This window comes from Sorghum bicolor, chromosome 2, assembly GCF_000003195.3.
Source record: "Sorghum bicolor cultivar BTx623 chromosome 2, Sorghum_bicolor_NCBIv3, whole genome shotgun sequence".
NCBI lineage: Eukaryota > Viridiplantae > Streptophyta > Magnoliopsida > Poales > Poaceae > Sorghum > Sorghum bicolor.
The window spans coordinates 67389002-67408803 of record NC_012871.2 but is presented as its reverse complement, the minus strand read 5'-3'; the positions used below and the strand labels follow the sequence as shown (position 1 = coordinate 67408803).

The 19802-nt window shown below is 40.5% G+C and overlaps 3 protein-coding genes across 3 annotated transcripts; 1 reads left to right on the top strand and 2 right to left on the bottom strand.

Annotated features, from left to right (window-relative positions):
• LOC8077270 (CDGSH iron-sulfur domain-containing protein NEET) lies at nt 3539-5738 on the bottom strand. The gene is made up of 2 exons (XM_002460623.2): nt 5401-5738; nt 3539-3950 (listed from the first exon to the last, which is right to left on the bottom strand). The coding sequence occupies exons 1-2, from the start codon at nt 5724-5726 to the stop codon at nt 3851-3853; spliced, it is 426 nt and encodes a 141-aa protein (XP_002460668.1). The 5' UTR covers nt 5727-5738; the 3' UTR covers nt 3539-3850.
• On the top strand, nt 11631-14233 carry LOC8074212 (growth-regulating factor 11). The gene is made up of 3 exons (XM_002462795.2): nt 11631-12125; nt 12886-13110; nt 13470-14233. Exons 1-3 carry the CDS (start codon nt 11852-11854, stop codon nt 13784-13786), a joined length of 816 nt encoding a protein of 271 aa, XP_002462840.1. The 5' UTR covers nt 11631-11851; the 3' UTR covers nt 13787-14233.
• LOC8077269 lies at nt 14966-18820 on the bottom strand. The gene is made up of 4 exons (XM_002460622.2): nt 18288-18820; nt 16248-16484; nt 15926-16143; nt 14966-15496 (listed from the first exon to the last, which is right to left on the bottom strand). Exons 1-4 carry the CDS (start codon nt 18534-18536, stop codon nt 15322-15324), a joined length of 879 nt encoding a protein of 292 aa, XP_002460667.1. The 5' UTR covers nt 18537-18820; the 3' UTR covers nt 14966-15321.

The window sequence follows — 19802 nt, the reverse complement described above, 5'->3', positions numbered from 1 at the left end:
CTCCGATCCACACATCTGCTGTCCGCCGTCGTTGTGGGATTGGTTCGTGTGCAATCCTGGCCGCATGAGTTGTTGCACCCACTAGCTGCTCCATGCGGATAGGGTGCAGGCATTGGCAGTGAGCTGATTGAATTTTATTATAGTGATGATGATTTGATTCTGGCTTGTGAGTAATATTGGTGTATTTTTTTGAAAAAAAGTATATACAAACTCCCTTCTAAAAAAAGTATAGAAGTATATTTTATTCTCAAAAATAGTATGAATAGATACTCGTTGTTTTGTATACCTCCATACTTGAATGTATGTACATATACTCTGATCGTATGGTCACTTATACTATGGCGTATGTCTGCATACTCCATTCCAAAATGTATGTATAAATACTTTATTCTAATAAGTATGTATAGATACTTTATTTTAAAAAGTATGTATAACTAATATTCTAAAAAGGTATGTACACCATTCTAAAAAGTATATACAGGTACTCTTACATTAGATATAACAAATACATATTCCTGACCGATTAGTATCTATAGCCCTACTCATACACCAGTGTGAATCACGGCCAGCGACAATTACTATGACTGTATAGCCGTATAAATTATTTTTATTTATTCATTAACTAAATCTGTTACATTCATGCGGCATGCCTATTGGATCCTCCGATCCGCTAACCTTTACATCCGCTGGACTAGCTGGAAGGATGCTCAACGAGTGCATACTTACAGATGGGAGTAACTACTCCCAGAGTGTATATATATATATATATATATATATATATATATATATATATATAATTGCGAGACGAATCTTTTAAGCCTAAGACAATGTTTGTTAAATAAAAACAAAAGTGCTACAGTGTCATTTGCCCCAAAAAAATTTTGAAACTAAATAAGACCTAAATCATAGACAAATCATAAAATAGAAAATCTAATTTTATTGGACTCCTTATGAATAAATCTAAACAATAAACATATAATACCATAGGTAAGCTTTAGTACAAATTTTTAATTGTAACTTTAGATGATAGCTGCAGTTCCTATGCTCCAATTATGATGATATTTTTATGATGAGCTAATCACATAACAATGTTTTTTCACGAACGTGCCTAATCCGCACGTCTTTCTCTTCCGTAGAGCACTACAAACAATTTTGTACGGTACAAATCACTCCCTACAAACAACTTTTTTTCTGAATCACCTCATCCGTGTAGAATATATGCTAGAAAATTGTATCTCTCTATTCGTATATAGCACTACCTAAACCCCGTAGTGACTGAATCACAATTCACAAGCAAAGTAAGCTCTACCTTAGGCAATAGATCGAGAAATCACACTGTGCTGCACAAAGCTCTTGTTGAAAGCTTTGGCAAATCGCTAAATTTGCGCCGTATCAACACTGCGTGATGTTTTGCAGCTCTACTTTTCACCTCTAGCCCGGGTCAAACAGATATGATGCAATATTTTGTTGCCAAGAACAATGCTCGGATCAAACAGAAACTGGACCTCTTGCATGCGCCGAAGGTTATGATGGCATCGTTCGTTGCCCATGATGAGCTTACGATTTACTACATGTCATTAGTTGCACTAATCATAAATTGAACTCAGATCAGAACCAACTCATACAAGAAACCAATTACATTACATGTCGTTAGTTGCATCAATAATTATTTGGCCTCTGCGTAAAGCACGCATCCCAGTTTCTAGCCTCTGCGCGAGGAAATGGAAAATTGAGGAGCTTAGGACCGAAAAAGTAGCATGGAAATTGGAAAGAACGGGAGAGTAAGGGCAATGTCTTCAAAAACTCAAAAGTTTATAAAATTTTTTATTACATCAAATATTGCGACACATGCATCGAGCATTAAATATAGATAAAAAAATAACTAATTGCACAGTGTAAATCGCGAGACAACTTTTTTAAACCTGATACTTCATAATTAGATAATATTTGTCAAATACAAATGAAAGTACGACAATATCAAAATTCAAAATGATTTTGCATTTAAACAAGGCCTAAACCGTGCGTATTGCGTTACAATCTCTTTTGTAGGAGTACTTACCCTGCAACTCCAATGATGCCGATGCCAACAAGTGCACGGCCACTGCAGGAATTAGCAGTAGTACCACCACACATCAAGTTCCGAAAATATTTTGGATTTAGATACTGTATTATTTTCATTTTTATTTGGTAAATATTATCTATCATAAACTAACTAGGTTAAAAGATTCATCTCATAATTTACATGTAAATTGTGCAATTAGTTTTGTTTTCGTCTATATTCATATGCCGTAAGATTCGAAAAGTTTTTGTTTTTGGTGTGAACTAAACAAAGCCCAACTGTAAATATGGCAGTGTCGCTGCGTCCTTGCCGTTCCTCTTACAATAATACCGATCATCAGTGTCTACTGTCTACGGACCCAGATCCGGCTTATTCAATTTGTTTGTTTGTTTGTTTGTTTATACAATCCGCTGGCTTCTGTAAGGTCTGGGTTTTTATTTTTCCTGCCGTACCGTACCGTACCGTAGAGTAGGAGGAGGTAACACTGCGAGTATGAAGGCAGTAGTTCGCTTTTCTTTTCAGTGGTCGTAGAGTAGGAGGAGGTACGACACTGCGAGTACGAAGGCAGTTCGTTTTTCTTTTTAGTTCTGCGAGCCAGCAGTATTTTTCTCTCAGGCCCTGTTTAGATTGGAGATGAAAATTTTTTGATGTCACATCGGATGAGAGGAATTTTTAGAAACTAATAAAAAAACAAATTACATAGCTCGTTAGAAAACTGCAAGACAAATCTATTAAGTATAATTAATCTATCATTAGCACATGCAGGTTACTGTAGCACTTAAGGTTAATCATGGAGTAACTAGGCTTAAAAGATTCGTCTCACGATTTTCAACCAAACTGTGTAATTAGTTTATTTTTTTATATACGTTTAATATTCCATGTATGTGTTCAAAGATTCGATGGGATGGATAAAAAAAATTTTGGGTGGGAAACTAAACAGGGCCTCACAATAAATCAGTCAACAATAATTTCAGTCATGATTTTTCAGACCAACGAACAGCCCCTAAACCAAACACAGGCTGCGACGGTGCCCAAGCTAGATATAGGAAATCTAACAACCAAACACACCCTAAATGTTCTTTAGTGAAACACCCCATTAATTGCCGTGACAAAATGCCCGGAAAATTTATCTGCATGCAGTACCATTGTACAACTCTCTCCGTCTGTGAAAGAATCAATTCCTAAGTTCATGTCAGTCAAACTTTTTTAAGTTTGACTAACTTTATAGAAAAGAGTAACAACGTCTATGACATAAAATACGCATCATATAAAAATATATTCTATGATGAATCTAATGATACTAATTTGATACCATAAATCTTAGCATTTTTTTCTAAAAATTTAGTCAAAGTTAAAAAGTTTGACTTAAGACAACTATAGAAATTAATTCTTTCGTGGATGGAGGGAGTACTGGTACTTCTAGCAGATACAGACATTAAGTTATATTGATGTCCCTAGATGGCTGGATCTCAAAAATCATAAAGCAACCATCAAGAGCTTGTATCATTGAATCATAACTTCGCTGCCAAAGGACCACGGCAAATCATAAGCTCATGACTTCATTGTTCAGCACAGAGAATTAAATATTTTCCCGATGTTCATACATCTCACTACATGTATCACCTGTCACTAACGCTTCCCACAATCATGAAGCTGAGTCTTGTTAACATGAGCAGCTTACTTTATTCTGATTGAAGGATCGATGCGTCGTGATAGTTTATCATAACATACAGATGGTGTTCAGCTCAACGCTCAACATGACACTAGGGCAAAACTCAAACGAAAACCCATCTACTTCTTAACGAGCAGGGGGCCCACATTATCACCTGTTGCTTTGTTGTGCTTCACATGGGCTCCGTCGCACAGTGGGAATGTCCCTGATCTCCAACACCTTATCATAAAGGAATCAAGGTCAAAACAGTTTGAAACGGTGAATAAATGAAATGCTGAAAATTAATTATGAAATTTGTACTCTAATTGGCTAAAACCATTCAGAACTCTGAACATGCATACATCTGCACTTTGCAGTATAAACTCAATCAATCTGTGTAAAAGTATCTGTGATGAACTGGGTTTTAATTACACAGATTAGTACCACATGCATGCTCCCGTACAGATAGGTCACATAAGTGGGATAAAAAATTAGCCCATGCTTGATATAGAAAATGGTAATATAATAAGCATTCTTAGTTCACTAAGACAAATAAAGTGTCTGTGGCCTGTGGGATGTGTAAATTTCCTATGTTCGACCCCTACTGCTAACGAAGGAATTTTGTTTGGATTGTTTTCCACTGGCAAATATTCAAACTGGCTGACATTTAGAATTGCATATGAGGTCACTGCAGGTTCCTCTGCTGTTAGGTTATTCGATATAGTATATAACTCAATAGATCATTCATATGTCTACAATTGTGGTCGTTTATAGAGATGTTTAACTCCAGCCAAATGCTCCATATTCTTTTTAGTACCACCTTCGTATTGATCATGATACAATTTACTGTGCTCTGTGGCACAGCATCTCTAATATTTGCACAAGAAATTCCAGAGAGTACTGAGGACCACGAAGCAGAGCATAAAAAGAGATTACTCGATCACAGGGAAACTACTACTTTAGCTTAGTTCTTCCTCGCCTCCTCGGCTCCTTGCATAGTTGCATCGACAGTTTAATATAACAAATTCAGAAGTACTACGGGTAGAAGTTTCTATGTGCTTATTCTGAAAGGTAATTTTCTTTAAGCTCCTCAAAGCAAGTTTTCTTTAACGTTTCTCTAAGCTCCTCTCAAGGCTATAGAGAAGGAAATGTAAAAGCTGCTACTAGGATCAGTAGCAAACTTTTATATTCAAAAAAGCCAAAGTGTTGTGGCTTGAAGTATTCTGTAAATCATAGAATGGCTATCGATAACACGCAGAACTGAAAGCAGCATCTGTATATAAGTATCAACAAGAAGACCTGGTCTTGAGTTTTGGGCTTTCGGCTATTGACCTCTTGTTAGAATTATCATGTGAACACATTGTCTGAGGTTTAGTTGAACGCACAAATGTTTTACTCCGTAGGTGCATTTCAAAGAACAGGAGTGTGAAATTGCAAGAGGTGCATCCCAACAAAAGCAGAAATTCCACCGTGCAATCAGAACGCGGTTAAATTATACTAATCTAAATCACAACACAGCATCCTCTGGTCGTATCCTTCCCCAAACCCAACTCGACTCTCCCTATTTCTAAAAAAAACTCGACTCCCCCAGCCCCTCTCTCGATCGGCGTCAAGCAAGCATTACTGACATGCAGGTGCAGGAGAAAGGGAATTGGGTTAACCCGGTGAGTTCACGAAAGCTGGACCGTACCGGCAGTAGGCGGTGAGCGGCTTGGCGAGCTCGCCGGTGAGGACGGTGTCGACCACCTTGTCCTCCTCCTTCCGGATGGCCGGGTTTATCCCGCCGCCGGCCGCCTCCGCGCGCACCGCCACCAGGCCGCGCCGGGGCCTGGGCGCCTGCGCGGCGGGAGGGGACGGGGCGGAGACGGCGAGGCGGCACGCGGCGGCAGCGGCGCAGAACGGGGACGCCATGGGCTCTTTCTTGGTTGGTGGCTGCTGGATTGGTTTGGTTGGACTGCCGGACGAGCGAGCGACGGAAGGCGCGTGGCGAGGATTTGCGGTGTGTGGCGAGCACATGCCCTGCACTGCAGGCGCGCTCACAGATGGATACCTTCAGCTAACATCCTTTGTCGTTTGTCACGTATAACATTTTTTTTAATTAGAAATTCCAAAACTTTCACTAGTGGAGATTTTTTTTCTTTAGCTCCACGAGTAGTTTCACCAGTGGAGCTAAAGTTGTTTTAGAAAAAAAAAAGAAAAAAAAAACAACTTGTCGAGGGAAACTAAGAAAAACAAGTAATTTCAGTTCCATGTGCCTCACACCTTTGTGAGGGTGCATTTTAAGGACCTCTACGTGAGGAGTGGTTCCATTTTCACATCTTTGAGAAAAACATCTCCTGAAGATGCTAAAGAAACTATGCAAAATTGGACCTAAGAGATAAAAGTCCTGATTGTTTTATCATTTCATCTATAACCCATACTCATATGAGCTTAATAGCATGTATTCACCCACGACACAACATCTGATTCTAAAATGTTTACCAATATTGGTTTAGATTCGACGTAGCTTCCTCTAAACTCGTTTGTCATAAAACTAGGATTTTGTGTTATCAAAACTAGTATGAGGAACTTAATGTTGTAATTTTTATCACTAAAAGGAACCTAAAACTCAAGCATATCATGTTGTTTTGTTGAAACCTTATCTCAGCCTAAAGGCCTATTAAAACAATCCAAATAACCTTTGCCACATAGCACTGGAAAAAACTGATTTGCCTCGTATGATCGAACGAGCACATACATGGATGAGAGCAACGAAGACGCGATCGAGAGGAAGCAGGGTATGTAATTCATTTTTTCAATTTGAGGGATCCAAACAGTGTCTTGGTAAAACACGATCTTTAAACAAATCTATTTATTACTACAAACTGGGTTTCTTAAAAAAATACGCTGGAAACATGCTCGGCTTTTTTTAAGGAAAAACCATGCTCAAAACTAGGGAGTAGTTTCATTGAAGCTCCATTTGGCACGACTTCTTCAGCGGCTTTTGGAGACGTTTAAAGCTGTTTTCTACTAAACGGGGTAAAATATAATAACTCTACTAATAAAGTCGTTTTCTACCAAAGGGAGTAAAATAGAATAACTCTGCCAATAAAGGCCCTAAAAACATGCTCTCACAAAGTTTTAGAGTGTGAAGGAGCAAAAATAGTAGTTTCTCTCGGCTTCACCTCGTCCTACGTGGCGTTCTGTGAGAATATATTTTAAGTAAAGAGTTGTTTTGTCAAACGATTTATTAAAATAGCTGTAGCTCCACTAATAAAACTGTTTATATATATAGTGCTGAAGTCTAAAAAATTACTTTATCAGTAAAGTGAAGCTGGCCAAACGGGACCTTACTGATCCCACTAAATGGCACCAAGGCCCAAAGGACGTGGTTTTTGCGCTCTCTTCAGCCCGCCCGTGTACCGCGTACGAGTACCTGCTTCTGGGCATAAAAAGGTAGGCCCGGCCGGTGAGGCACGAACGGGGTGCTCTTGTAGTTGCAGGTGGAGGTCGGCCGGCCGGCCCGTTCCTTCCACCTTCCTTGATGGTCATCACGTACTACACTGTAGACGCTTCTTCTCAAATAAAACGTACGCCTGTAGGCCGGCGCGCCCACCCGTCATGTCCGCCGTTCCTGAAATAATTTGTAAAATTTTAAGATTTCTTGTTATATTAAATCTGATGACGCATACATGAAACATTAAATATAAATAAAAATAACTAATGTATAGTTTGTCTATAATTTATGAGATGAATTTTTTGAGTCTAGTTAATCTATTATTAGACAATAATTATTAAATACAACTAAAAGTGTTACGGTGGTGCTTTGCAAAAAAAAAATTACCAACTAAACTAAAGTCTTGTTTAGTTCCAAATTTTTTTGAGAAAACGACACTGTAGTATTTTCGTTTTTATTTGAAAAAACATTGTCTAATCATAAAGTAACTGTGCTTAAAAGATTTGCCTTGTGATTTATAAACAAACTGTGTAATTAGTTTTTATTTTTATCTATATTTAATACTCTATGTATGTCCCGCAAGATTCGATATGACGGAGAATCTTGAAAAGTTTTGAGGGTTTTGGGGTGAACTAAAACAGCTCCCAACTCCAAAGGCGCCAACGATGGAGACCACCCGCGCAACAAAGACAGGAAGCGTGACTAGGGATACGACGGTGGTGTGGTCGTGGGCACCACCGGCGGCCAGTGGGTGTGGTCACGAGTGCCCCTCCCAGCTCGGCTCGCTCCCCTGCGGCCCTGCTAGTACGAGTGCTGCCTGCGCTCGCTCACGTTGTCACGCTGCGCCCAGCTGACACTGACTCGATGGGGTGCGCATGGCAGCGACACAGGCACACAACCTGTCTCGGCGGTAGCAAGCAGGCATCTCCTCCTCTTCGACACTTCTCATTTCTCACTCCAATCACCAACCATAAATTAATAAGAGATAATAAGATTAATTTGTGGTTAGAAACTACACCCTCTGTTCATAACTATGAAATTTATGTAAATCAAACTAGCTTAATTTTGATCAAGCCCACATGCCATGTATAGATAACCCGAAGACACTATAAGGCCATGTAATTGTTCCTATGCCAACCGTAGGACCAAAGACTCTCGATCCTATATACATAGAATTTTTCCTATGGTCCACATAGGATCAATCCTATGCTTTATCCTAGGTTAGTTAGTCACCATGCCATGCACTACCTAACATATAGTCATATATGTACCTTACCACCTCATATGACCAATCCTATAATGTATAGAGACCATGTTACACAAGGTTTCAACTTTTTTTCAAATGTGTTACTCCTCATGTGTTCCACCAACTTGTACCCAAGAGTTAGCCTTTCACAAACATTTTTCAAATGATTTTTTCACTTGATCTCACCATGTCACTAGGTCCAATGCATATGCAATGCATTTGCACACCTAGTGGCGCATACATAATTGTTCCGACTTTAGAGCTCCCATCTTAATAATATGGCTATCTATCCTAAACTCGATCATGCACTCTATTGTGTCTTGATCGGCAAAACAAAACCCTATTTATACCTTTGCCTTCTCATTTTGGATTATGTTTCTCTTTCTTCTCTTTTCAAATGTTGAGCACTTGATCACATGTGGACACATCTCATCTCCTCCATGAGTGCCATCTTGGTCAACCTTGGTGTGGACATAATCTATCTTAATCACAACACTTAGGATAAAAGGTTAGTCCACTAGTTATCTCAATTACCAAAAAATCAAACATAGGGCTTTTAGGAATTTTGGTCGAAAACATGATAGTGATAGTGAAGATGACATAAAGCGGTCCTATAGAGGGCATAGCAAAGACTCATTTGCACGTGGGGAAAGCTCATGGGCTCTGCAGAGTTACTTCGACTGGGAGCTTGTCTCTTGAGAGGGCATCCTTGCGAGGGCTCCAATGAGGACTAGGGGAAAAGTGTGAGCTTCAGGAATACCTCAAGAAAAATCATTATCGTCAATGGAAGTTTGCATTCCCTTCCTTTAAGTTTTTTGTTTATATTGTGTACCTAGGGTGTGTGATTTACATTCATAGTCTAGCTTGTTTGGTTAGTAATAGGATTGAAACCTAAGGTGCAAAACTCTTTTGGGGTAGAGATAGTAACACTTAGCAAAACTTAGTTGCACATTTAGATAAAAGCTTGCACGTGTTTTGTTAAGTAGTTTTTAGAGGCAAAGTTTAGTTTTAAGTTGCCTAATTCAACCCCCTTCATATACCACATGTATACTATATGTGTAGCTTAGCATGAAGGTCTTTTAGTTCTACAGTTGATTTTAGATTCTTCTAGCTGGCTAACTACAACTAATCTAAACTCAATTCCAACTGGATTGCAACTGATTTCAACTAGTTCAAACTGGTTGCAACTGCTTTCAACTCCTTGAAATTGATTTCTAAGTTGGTTGCAACTAACCTCAACTGATTTCTAAAGTATGATTCTTCTTCAACATTTTTTGATGAATACCACTTGTAATAACAACAACAACTTGGAATAGCTTGATTCTTAACTTAAAGTTGAAGGTGGAACAAGAGAAGTTGAAACTTTTTTTCTTGTTTAAGTTCTTTTCGTTCTTATTATGAACCTTAAGAACTATTCCAACACCAAATTTAAGCTTCTCATTTTTACTGATCTCTCTTAGTTAACTTGAGAGACACAATAAAGCTTGGCATTTTATTGTAGTCCAATACCACGCAGTGAGTTTACACAGTCTATCTTCCATGGAAAACAATTATATTTCCCATCACACTAGTACAATATTCATGAAATCTGGTAGAGATGTGAATGTAAGAATCCTCTAGCTAATCTTCAAATTTTAGATCACTTGGAATTTGGTCGGTAACAACAATTTTCTACCAGAATTGCTCAAGTCTAAAACTGTCGTGATGAAGCTAACGGAATTAAACTCAAAAGTAATGTTCTTCTCATTCAACCATCAAGCCAATAGTACAACAACAAGTAATATAGGTGTATGCATGCTCACCAAGTTTCAAGCCAATTTGTTAAATATTTGGACCTCAAAATCCATGCTTGATGACAATTGATTTAGAATTTTAATTTCTGGATAGATTTGAGATTAATCTTTCTTCTTCTTCTTCTTCTTCTTCAAAGTTGAGCCAATCTTGTGATGACTTTAGTTTGAGAATACTCACAATATATTATATCACTTTTCCCAATTAATTTTAAGCTTGATTAATACTTGTAACATGACATTTGTTCCAATACAACTCTTACAATCATACTTTAAGCTTGATTTCTCAATTCAATCTCTAATTCCCTTCATGCATGCATTAATGAATCAATGAATGCAACCCCTCAAATAAACTTTAGCAAGCTTCAACCCTTCTCACTATTGCAAGCTTTCTAAGAATCTTCAATCTATCAACCACACCTATAATATGCCCTTGTATATGATAGCTCTTGAACCTCGCATCTATTGATGGCATTGGTACTTGATTTGCAATCAACCATCCATGCTTGGCTCTAACTTGGTCAACAATATACATACCACTAAAGTCAAGCCTCCAGTGGTACTTGCTAGATCATTCATTACTTGATAATACCCAAAAGATGTTATTTCATGTGGTGAAACATCCCTTTGTGTACTGAGTTAAGAGATACAATTAAATCCTAAAAGATAAGCATGAGCATTTCAACAATACTAGAATAATAGAGCAAGCTATTGCTCTTATTATAATTATGGTTCAAAATAAAAATGTAGTAAATAAATTCAAATATGTCTTGTTGCTAATCTAATGTAAACCAAATCATCTTACAAGCATTGGTTCGCATGCTGCCACAAAATGCCAGAGATACGCTAGGTCATTTTATCAGTGTCATATTTTAGAATGGTCATGTTTATAGCCATCAATCAAAAATCAAGTATGATCATAAAAAAATAAACGAATACTAGCATATATGAGTATGGAACTGATAAAAAAAACACGGAACAAAATTGGCCAGTAAACATTACATTTTTCATGACTAGTGTCTCCCAACTTGTTTAGCTACCAGTAATAAGAATCATCGAGAGTTGTTGAATTTTTTTTTTTGCATGATTGTTTTGTTTCAGTCTGCAAAACAAAAAAAAAGTAAAGGCTGAAGAAACCCATGCAGCCTCCATCTTCACCATTGGTGCTCAAACAAACAAACAATTCTAATCTAACACAATGTGACTGATTGCACTAGTAAAAGAAACTGAAGTTTACATTCACCCACACACCACCTCCAGAAATAGAAAGCCTGTCTTTCAAAAACCATACCATTCCCATGCCAGTGCTGCCGCAACGCATCCACCAATTTAATGCGCAAAATCCAGCAGCCATACGCCCATACTCTGGCCCCAAACCCCCCCGGCGTGCCCCTAGCAATTTGGGTTCGGGCGTTTTCCCGTGCCCCGAACGCCGCACCTGATAAAACCACCAGTGCCCCTGGCCCCCAAACCTTTTTTTCCCCCTCTCCTCTCCTTCTCCCTACTCCCTCCCCCCACCCCAACCCCTAGCCTAGCCCCCTCCCCGCCCGTCAAAGCGAGAGCGCCGTATCACCGGCCTTTCCCTCCACCGCCGCCTCGATCCGCGCCCAAAGATACCTTTCCCCCCCTTCCTCGCGCCGCCGCCGCCGCCAGCCGTTTTGCTGCGACCATGGCGGCGGAGGGGGAGGGAAAGAACCCGGCGGGCGGTGGCGGAGGGGATAACCCCCAGCACCAGCAGGCAGTGCAGGCTGCCCCGGCGCCGGCGGCACAGGGGGAAGCGGCGCAGGAGGCTGGAGGACAGGGGACGGGACTGGAGCCGGAGGGGGAGAAAGCGGATCGAGAGGGGGAGGGCGGCGGCGCCGGGGAGAAGGACGACGCCGCGTGCAGAGATCTGGTCCTCGTCGAGGATCCGGAGGTGGTCGCCGTCGAGGATCCGGAGGAAGGTACGGCGCCCGTTCTCGCAGACTCTCTCTCTCTCTCTCAGGCCATGGCTCTAGTAGTACTAGTTGCCCCTGTTGGTTGGTGCTAGTGTCTCAGCTGTCAGATGCATGGATACAGTAGTGGCTACTTCTTTGACGTCTTTTGCCTTCTGAACAGAACAGGTGCCCAGAAACAGAATAAAAAATAAAGAAAATATTGTTTCGGGAGTGTTGGTTGGTAACTTTACTTGCCAGTTAATTGTACTTGTCCAGCGGTTTTATTTCTGCCTGTAAAGTAGATTTTGTTTGTTCACTGTATCCATTGTTCTTTTTAAACATTGAGGAGCACCTTTTTTGAGGGGTTTTTCTTTTGCTTGGGCTGGGTTGCTGAGAATACATGCAAAGGATCAGAAATTGAGTTCAGTTATTGCTTTTGTACTGATCTGTTAACTCTTATAGTTAAGGGTTGAAGGCTTCAGAAAAAGTATGGTTTGTTTTGTTGTATAAGTCCTTTATTACGATCCTTTGACTTGTAGTCATCGAACAAACAGAAGGCCTTCCTTCCTTTCACCTCTTTGTTGTTATGCTACTTTTCCCTGATACAGTGAACATGAAATTGAAGCTTATTTAAAGTTACATGTATACAATCTTTTGTTCTGCCTGATTTTTGTCCTCTCTGTGTCGAATTAAGTGCTCGCATGCATGTATGAATTCAGGATTTATGTTTATTTGGCCTGAAGTTCTTCGCTGAGCGCCTCTGAGAATTTTTTCCCCCTGGTTACAGCTGCAGCAACCGCAGCACTTCAGGAAGAAATGAAAGCGCTTGTGGCATCAATCCCTGATGGTGCTGGGGCAGCATTCACAGCCATGCAGCTTCAGGAGCTAGAGCAGCAGTCCCGGGTGTATCAGTACATGGCTGCCCGAGTACCTGTGCCTACTCACCTCGTCTTCCCTGTATGGAAGAGTGTAACCGGTGCATCCTCTGAAGGCGCCCAGAAGTACCCTACTTGTATGCTCCAAACCTGTCTCATCATCTGTGTGCTCTTATGAAATTCTGTTGATTTTTGGTAGACTTTGCCAAGTTGTTCACTAGATATTCATGATAGTGATTTGTAGGACGGGATAATAAATAAATTTATTAGTCTATCTACCTGAAATTGTCATTTTTTATATAGGTTAATTTAGTTATATTTTTAGCAAAGCGATGTTCAGATGAAGTGCAATTTGATGCACATGTTACTAAAAGGGTGATGACCGAACCTTGGTTGAGTTAGCCTTGGAGCATCTTATTAAATGCATAAAGTTGAGATTATTTACATATGGGAAATTGGAGGCATTCTAACTGTTATTGATAACTTGATTCTACAGTGATGGGCTTAGCAACACTCTGCTTGGACTTTGGGAAGAACCCAGAACCAGAACCAGGGAGGTGTCGGCGAACAGATGGTAAAAAATGGCGATGTTGGAGAAGCACTATCCCAAATGAGAAATACTGTGAACGTCATATGCACCGTGGTCGCAAGCGTCCTGTACAGGTTGTCGTTGAGGACGACGAGCCAGATTCTGCTTCAGGGTCAAAATCCACTCCTGGCAAGGCTACCGATGGTGCCAAGAAGGCTGACGACAAGAGCCCAAGTAGCAAGAAGCTTGCAGTGGCAGCACCAGCTGCTGTGCAGTCTACATAATTGATGCAGCATTAGTAGTCGCAGAAAGAGCATAACAGCGCTGGCAACTAGCGCCTTCTTCTTATTGCATGTAATCCCCAAAAGACTGTAGTGTGGTCTTAGCTATAACCTCATTAAGCATTCCCAGTGTCTGTGGGAGGAAGCCGCAAGAACTTCCCCTTAGCTGTCAACTGAAAATTTCACTCCTAGTCACTCCTAGGTGTATAGTTTGATTTAGCTTTGTCGTGCCTCCGGCCTTCAGGTAGGCGATGCGGCATGATCTTATAAATCCTCCCTGAACTGACAATATCGCATTGTAACCCAAGAAGCCGGTGGAAGAACTTGTGAAACTGCATTGATGTGCTTTTTGATGTCCACCTTTATTGGCCTGTGCGCAATTGCATGATTCATCAGTTGTATAACAAAGTGGAAGATCCATAATTTTATGCCTTGTGGAGATTCAGTTAATCAGCTACCTCCTGAATGTGCAGTGATTATGTCATTCTGATGACAGTAGGCCAAAGATTGTGGCTGATTGAATGTCAAGAATCAATAACAACCCAGAACAGTTCGGGTTTAAGTTTTGCTTTTATTTAGACGGATTTGCAGTGAAATTCTGTTGTGGCATAGTAACTCATTTTTCGTGTCAGCAAGACAGCAAAGGGGTTACATGTGCCTAACGTGGGAAGTCGTACAATAAATATTAATTAATGTATTGATGGAGAGTTGTTTCTGTACCTGGTACTTCGCCCTTTATTGAGATGGGGACGCCTGATTCCAAAATCAATTGTCCTTGAAAGAGTAATAATGTAACAACAAAAAATCGGTTTAGATACAGAGTTCTGCAAGCAAGAAATACGCAACAACTGCATTTCCCAGGTCTCGTAGCAACCGATAGGAGCTAATGTGCATACCCAGCCGGCCAGCCTCAACTTAAAAGGGGCTCATGCGAGATGAATGACTTTTACCTGAATTTCGTAGGAGTTCAACTCTCGGCAAAGGGTTCATGCGAGATGTATGATTTTCACATGAATTTCGTAGGAGTTTTAACTCCCAGCAAATTTTCTCAGCTCATGTTCCGGGTAGCCTCAGCTAATGTCTCCCAGCATAATGAGTACGTTTTAGAATTAACCCCCAGAGGATTCCGTCATATATATCACTACTCAGCTTAAGATGCATCACTATCGAACACGCAAAACATGCCTGCAGTGTATGTAATATATATCAACGCTGCCAGCATCCAACAACGCATATCATGTTATACTTCTCAAGACAAGGAAACAACTTTCGACTTGGGAATTTACATCGCGCAATGCAATACACTGATGAAGTTGACAGTTCTCTCTACAGAAAACAAAACAAGAAGAACGGAAAACGTAAGTGTTTTCTGGGTCTATTTTCTTTACAATTGCTGCAGCACCCTCCCCCCTCCTCAGATGGTTGTAGTAGTCAGGTAGTTGACACAGGAAACCAAATTAGTAGCAACTGTTCATATATAATACACCTGAAAGGAAACTAGCGTTATGGGTTTGATCCTTGGCTTGGACCTCATGCGCTCAAAATATCTCGTCCTCCGCTTGGAGCTTTTGAAGTGCTTTCTTTGCATAAATAGTGATCGCAGCAGTGGAAGCTGCAGCAATTGTAAAGCCGATTCCATTGTAGATAATCTGATCCAACGACAAGAAGGACCCATGGCTAGTTGCTACAGCCAAGCTTTGTAGAAGTTTCCCACTGTTCGCAAAAATTGGCATTAGTTTATCCTGACCGATGCAAGATAAAGTGAATATAATCTTACAGCAGCTCAGACATAATGTTTGCATTATAGAGTTTATTATGCTCAACTGCTCACATGAAAATATCACGTATAGGATCCACATCATCACTCAAGTTTCAAATTTAAAAAGATATTTAAGGGCAGCAACTCAACAAAACCAATGTATCCTGACTCATCAAACTGCATTAATGAATATAGGTGACTAGAAAAACCAGCTATCACAAAGAGTAAATCAGATATAACATGCTAAAGGTTTTGTCCAAAGTGTTGCATATTTATTTAATTTAATAACACAAATTCACCACAATGGGTATCAGGCATGATCGGGTGAGCAGAAAAAAAAAACACAGGATCAAAAGAACAGAAGACATGAGGTAAGTACAAACCTGTATATTGCAAGAAAAGTTTCATGTATGGTTCCAGCCATAGAACCCGCTATGTATGGGTAATATTTGACATTCGTAGCCACAGAAGCATAATTAAAAACTATATATGGAAATGGAGAAATCCTTAGTAATGCAACAGCCTTAAATTGATGATGCCAATCTCCTTCGCCAGCAAGCCTTACAAAAGCTGCTTTCTTTGGCCACTTCTCCAACCATCTCTGCAGAACAATTAACAACCATATTTTCAGAACTAAGTAATTTGCTAAATTGTTTCCTATTCTATTTGGATAAAACATAAGAAAAACGACAGTAATTGACTCACATGTATCCTACTGTGGAATGCGGAGCCTATGAAATACGGCAATGACATGCCTATGCTCATCCCCACTGTGATTATCAAAAAGCCATAAAGATATCCAAAAGTCATCCCCGCAAGCCACATGAAGGGTGAAGAAGGTAACAAAACACTTGGGAATAAAGCGATTGCGCCAAAACATATTAGAGCAATAGCTGGTCTGCTGAAAGTTGTTGATTCCCAGTAAAGAATAGGTGAAACAACCTGCAATGACATGGAAATCAAGGTCAGCAAGAAACTAAGAACGGAATCCAGGGATATCCGGGGCATCGAAAGTTATTGAAGAAAGCCAACAGGTCTATTCAAGTGGACTATAAGGTGGTCACGCTAAATTGGTGCTGATAAATAGATGATGCAACCAGCTATTCACTCAATTCAACAGAATGAAACTGCAAGCTCTCTGATCAGCTGAAATGAAGATGTCCAAGCTTTAGCGTAACACGAATGATCATCAACTTCCCTGGAGAACTATCTCATATAATTTACTTTGAAGTGATGCAACGTGCTATTGACTTTATTGTACATAAGCGTCTCGTCTGACTTAATATTGTAAACCTTTGGAAGGGATAATAAAGTTTAGCTAGTAATTGTAGGTAGAGCTGTAAACATTAATTTGAAAACAATTTCAATCCTTTTTATAACCAAAAATATCACAACTAATAGCATTACCAGTCCATTCCAGTCAATTTACATTGCAGTGCAAGCACAGATGGAGCCTCAGTTCATATCTTAGATATAAACCCCAATTACAGGCAATGATTAGAATTAACAGAGAGTTATGGCTCATTGAGGCAAGCTTTTTTGTTTTCCAAGAGTCCGTAGCACACTATCACAACAAATTCACATGACACCCTCATCCAATGTAGACACCCAAAAGAATTAACTTCCAAAGAGATCAATTAATATTCTGTGTCATAATATATTAAGATCCTTGAACACTACAATAAATAAGCTAGGAAAGTGCAATTTATCACCAACTAACATCAACATCCAACCAAAACATATGACCAAAAAGGACTTGTTAAGTATTCCTCCTGAAGTTAACCATGATAACAGGAGCATGGACAGAAAATGGAAAAGTATTTCTACCCAACTAATGGGGTATAGCTTTCACAACAGAGTTCACTTTCAAGGAAGACCACTCAAGTGGGTCCACAGTCCAAACGGTAGCACTAGCTGTACTTGTTCCAGGTATCAAGGTATCACTTCCATGTGAAGTTGCTTGTTGCGGATACGATTTTCTCAACCAAAGTGGGTGTGTTTAATTAAGAAGGGCACCAAAAAAATTGTAGCCATGATGCCCGTCACAATAAGGTTCACTGGAAATCTGTACCACATCTTATAACATCCAGGAAACCAAGAACCAGTTGGTTTGTGAGACTATTACGACCTATCCACCTTTTGGTGAAAGCACATACACTACTGGAGGTCCAGAGCACCAAGACACCATGCCTGCAGACCCCACGTATTGGGCCACTAAATACCACCAGTGAGAGGCATTGGCTGATGTCAAAACTTCGAGAATTGGCAAAGCATTTCTCCTCCTCCTGTATTCCAGTTGGGAATAATACTAAATGTGTCGGGGTCCCAGTCATCTTCAAAACTGATATCTCAACAAAATCTATTGGTATTCTATTCTAAGCTCTGCTTCAGATTGAGATCCTAAAACTCTTGACAACCTCATCCTTTTGCTGGTAATATTGGCAAAAGGAAAATTAGTCACGTCACCTATTCTCACGAGCTAGCCACGAAAAAAAAATACCATATACCAATACAACCAATACAAACAAAGAGAGAAAAATGTTTCTACCACAAACAAACAAAAATATCAACAAATATCCAAGCATTTCTGCACAAATCGAAACCGCATCGCAACCGACGATTCGACGGACACAGCAGGAGCAGAAGAAAAGATCTCGCGTTCGCGAGCAATTTCCGCACGATCCGTGATGCAAGCAATCCCCTCCTTTGAAAGGAGGGAGGAGGGACGGGGGCGAGAACACGCACCTTCTTGATAAGGAGCGGGCCGAGGAAGACGACCGCAGCAGCTCCGGCCCCTGCAAGGAAGATCCCGAGCACGGCGACCTTGGCCCACCACCGGATCGCGCGGCACCGCAGCACCCTCGGGCACTCCGCCGCCGCGGCCGCCTTGACGGCCGCCGCGGCATCCCCCTCCCCCTTGGACGCCACCTCCACCTCCTCCGGGATCCTCACGTACTCGCCGCGTCTGCCATTGGCGGACCCGGGCGAACCCATCGACCGTGGGGACCCGATCAGGCTAGCATCCGCGGGGGGACGCTGCCCCGGATCGTGCTGGTGGGGAGCCGCCGGATCGGCCGGGACCCGAGCGGAATTGGGCTCGGGTTGGGCGGGTTCCGGCGAGCTCGGCGTGGTTGAGGGCTAGGGTTTGTGCCCGGGGGGGGGCGGCCGGAGGCGTTTATGAGAAGCGGCAGGTGGAGGAGAGAGGCAACGGCATTGGAGCGGACTCGGAGAGAGAGAAAAAGAGGAGATGGGGGAGGAGAGGAGGGAGTACGTAATAATTCTCCGAGTAGGTTTTTTAGGTGGAAAATTGCGGAAATGGGTGAGGATAATGTGAATGACGTTTTCGCCCTCTGGTTGTATACACACACCGTATTTGTATGCTGTGCAGATTTTTATTTTTGTTCTCCAATGATCAGGTGTAGTCGTGCAGAAGCAGAATGCATGCCTGAGTCATATCATAATGAGTGTCATAATTGTGCATATAAGATCTTTTTTATTTGTGAAAAAAACTCCAGCAAATACTACATTCGTTCTAAATTTGAAGTCATTAATTTGGTTTTCTAGATAGATACACATTAAATACTACACAGGTGCATTACAAAAATGCTATATATATGTATATGTATCTATAAAGACAAAACAACTTATACAATTTAAAATAGAGGAGTACTATGTAATTGCAAAAGTACTCATGTTTTAAGTACTTAGGGCCTGTTTGGTTCCCCTTGCTAAATTTTAGCTAGCTAAAATTATTTTAGCTACTCTTGGATGACTAATGGAACTAAACTATTTTAGCTCCTTTTAGTCAATGTGTTTGGAACTTTAGCTACTAAAGTGACTAAAGTTTAGCTAGCTAAAATTTAGCAAGGTGAACCAAACAGGGCCTTAGGCATACTCTTGCAAAAAGAAGTATTCTAGTACGTGCTATCTTTGTGTGATTCAAATTGTAGATTTATATTTGTTGATATTCTCTGTATTCTATAGTGTGTTAGAATTAAGTGGATTGGAAAACCATTCCTAAAAACCGGCATAGAGAAGTAACTTTTGAATAATCAAGCTAATCATATAAACATAACTTGCAACATGTTGTTGCATATATCGATGACAATGAAAAGCAAGAGATAATGTGAAGCGATAACGGGTTCAAAGTAGCTAGACGATGGAAACAAAAGCCATCTTCGATGTAGATAGGCGTATTTTCGGAGGTGTCACATGCGCAAAAGAAAACCTATTATTAGTGTATTGTGTTTATGAGGTGGC

Excerpts from the sequence above, each read along its gene's own strand:
- LOC8077270 (XM_002460623.2), bottom strand. The coding sequence starts at position 5,726 with ATGTGCTCGCCACACACCGCAAATCCTCGCCACGCGCCTTCCGTCGCT. Across the intron at positions 3,951-5,400 it reads CCGCTCACCGCCTACTGCCG|GTGTTGGAGATCAGGGACAT; the intron begins GTACGGTCCAGC and ends CTTTATGATAAG.
- LOC8074212 (XM_002462795.2), top strand. The coding sequence starts at position 11,852 with ATGGCGGCGGAGGGGGAGGGAAAGAACCCGGCGGGCGGTGGCGGAGGG. Across the intron at positions 12,126-12,885 it reads CGTCGAGGATCCGGAGGAAG|CTGCAGCAACCGCAGCACTT; the intron begins GTACGGCGCCCG and ends CCCTGGTTACAG. Across the intron at positions 13,111-13,469 it reads CGCCCAGAAGTACCCTACTT|TGATGGGCTTAGCAACACTC; the intron begins GTATGCTCCAAA and ends TTGATTCTACAG.
- LOC8077269 (XM_002460622.2), bottom strand. The coding sequence starts at position 18,536 with ATGGGTTCGCCCGGGTCCGCCAATGGCAGACGCGGCGAGTACGTGAGG. Across the intron at positions 16,485-18,287 it reads GCCCGCTCCTTATCAAGAAG|GTTGTTTCACCTATTCTTTA; the intron begins GTGCGTGTTCTC and ends ATGTCATTGCAG. Across the intron at positions 16,144-16,247 it reads CATTCCACAGTAGGATACAT|AGATGGTTGGAGAAGTGGCC; the intron begins GTGAGTCAATTA and ends ATTGTTCTGCAG.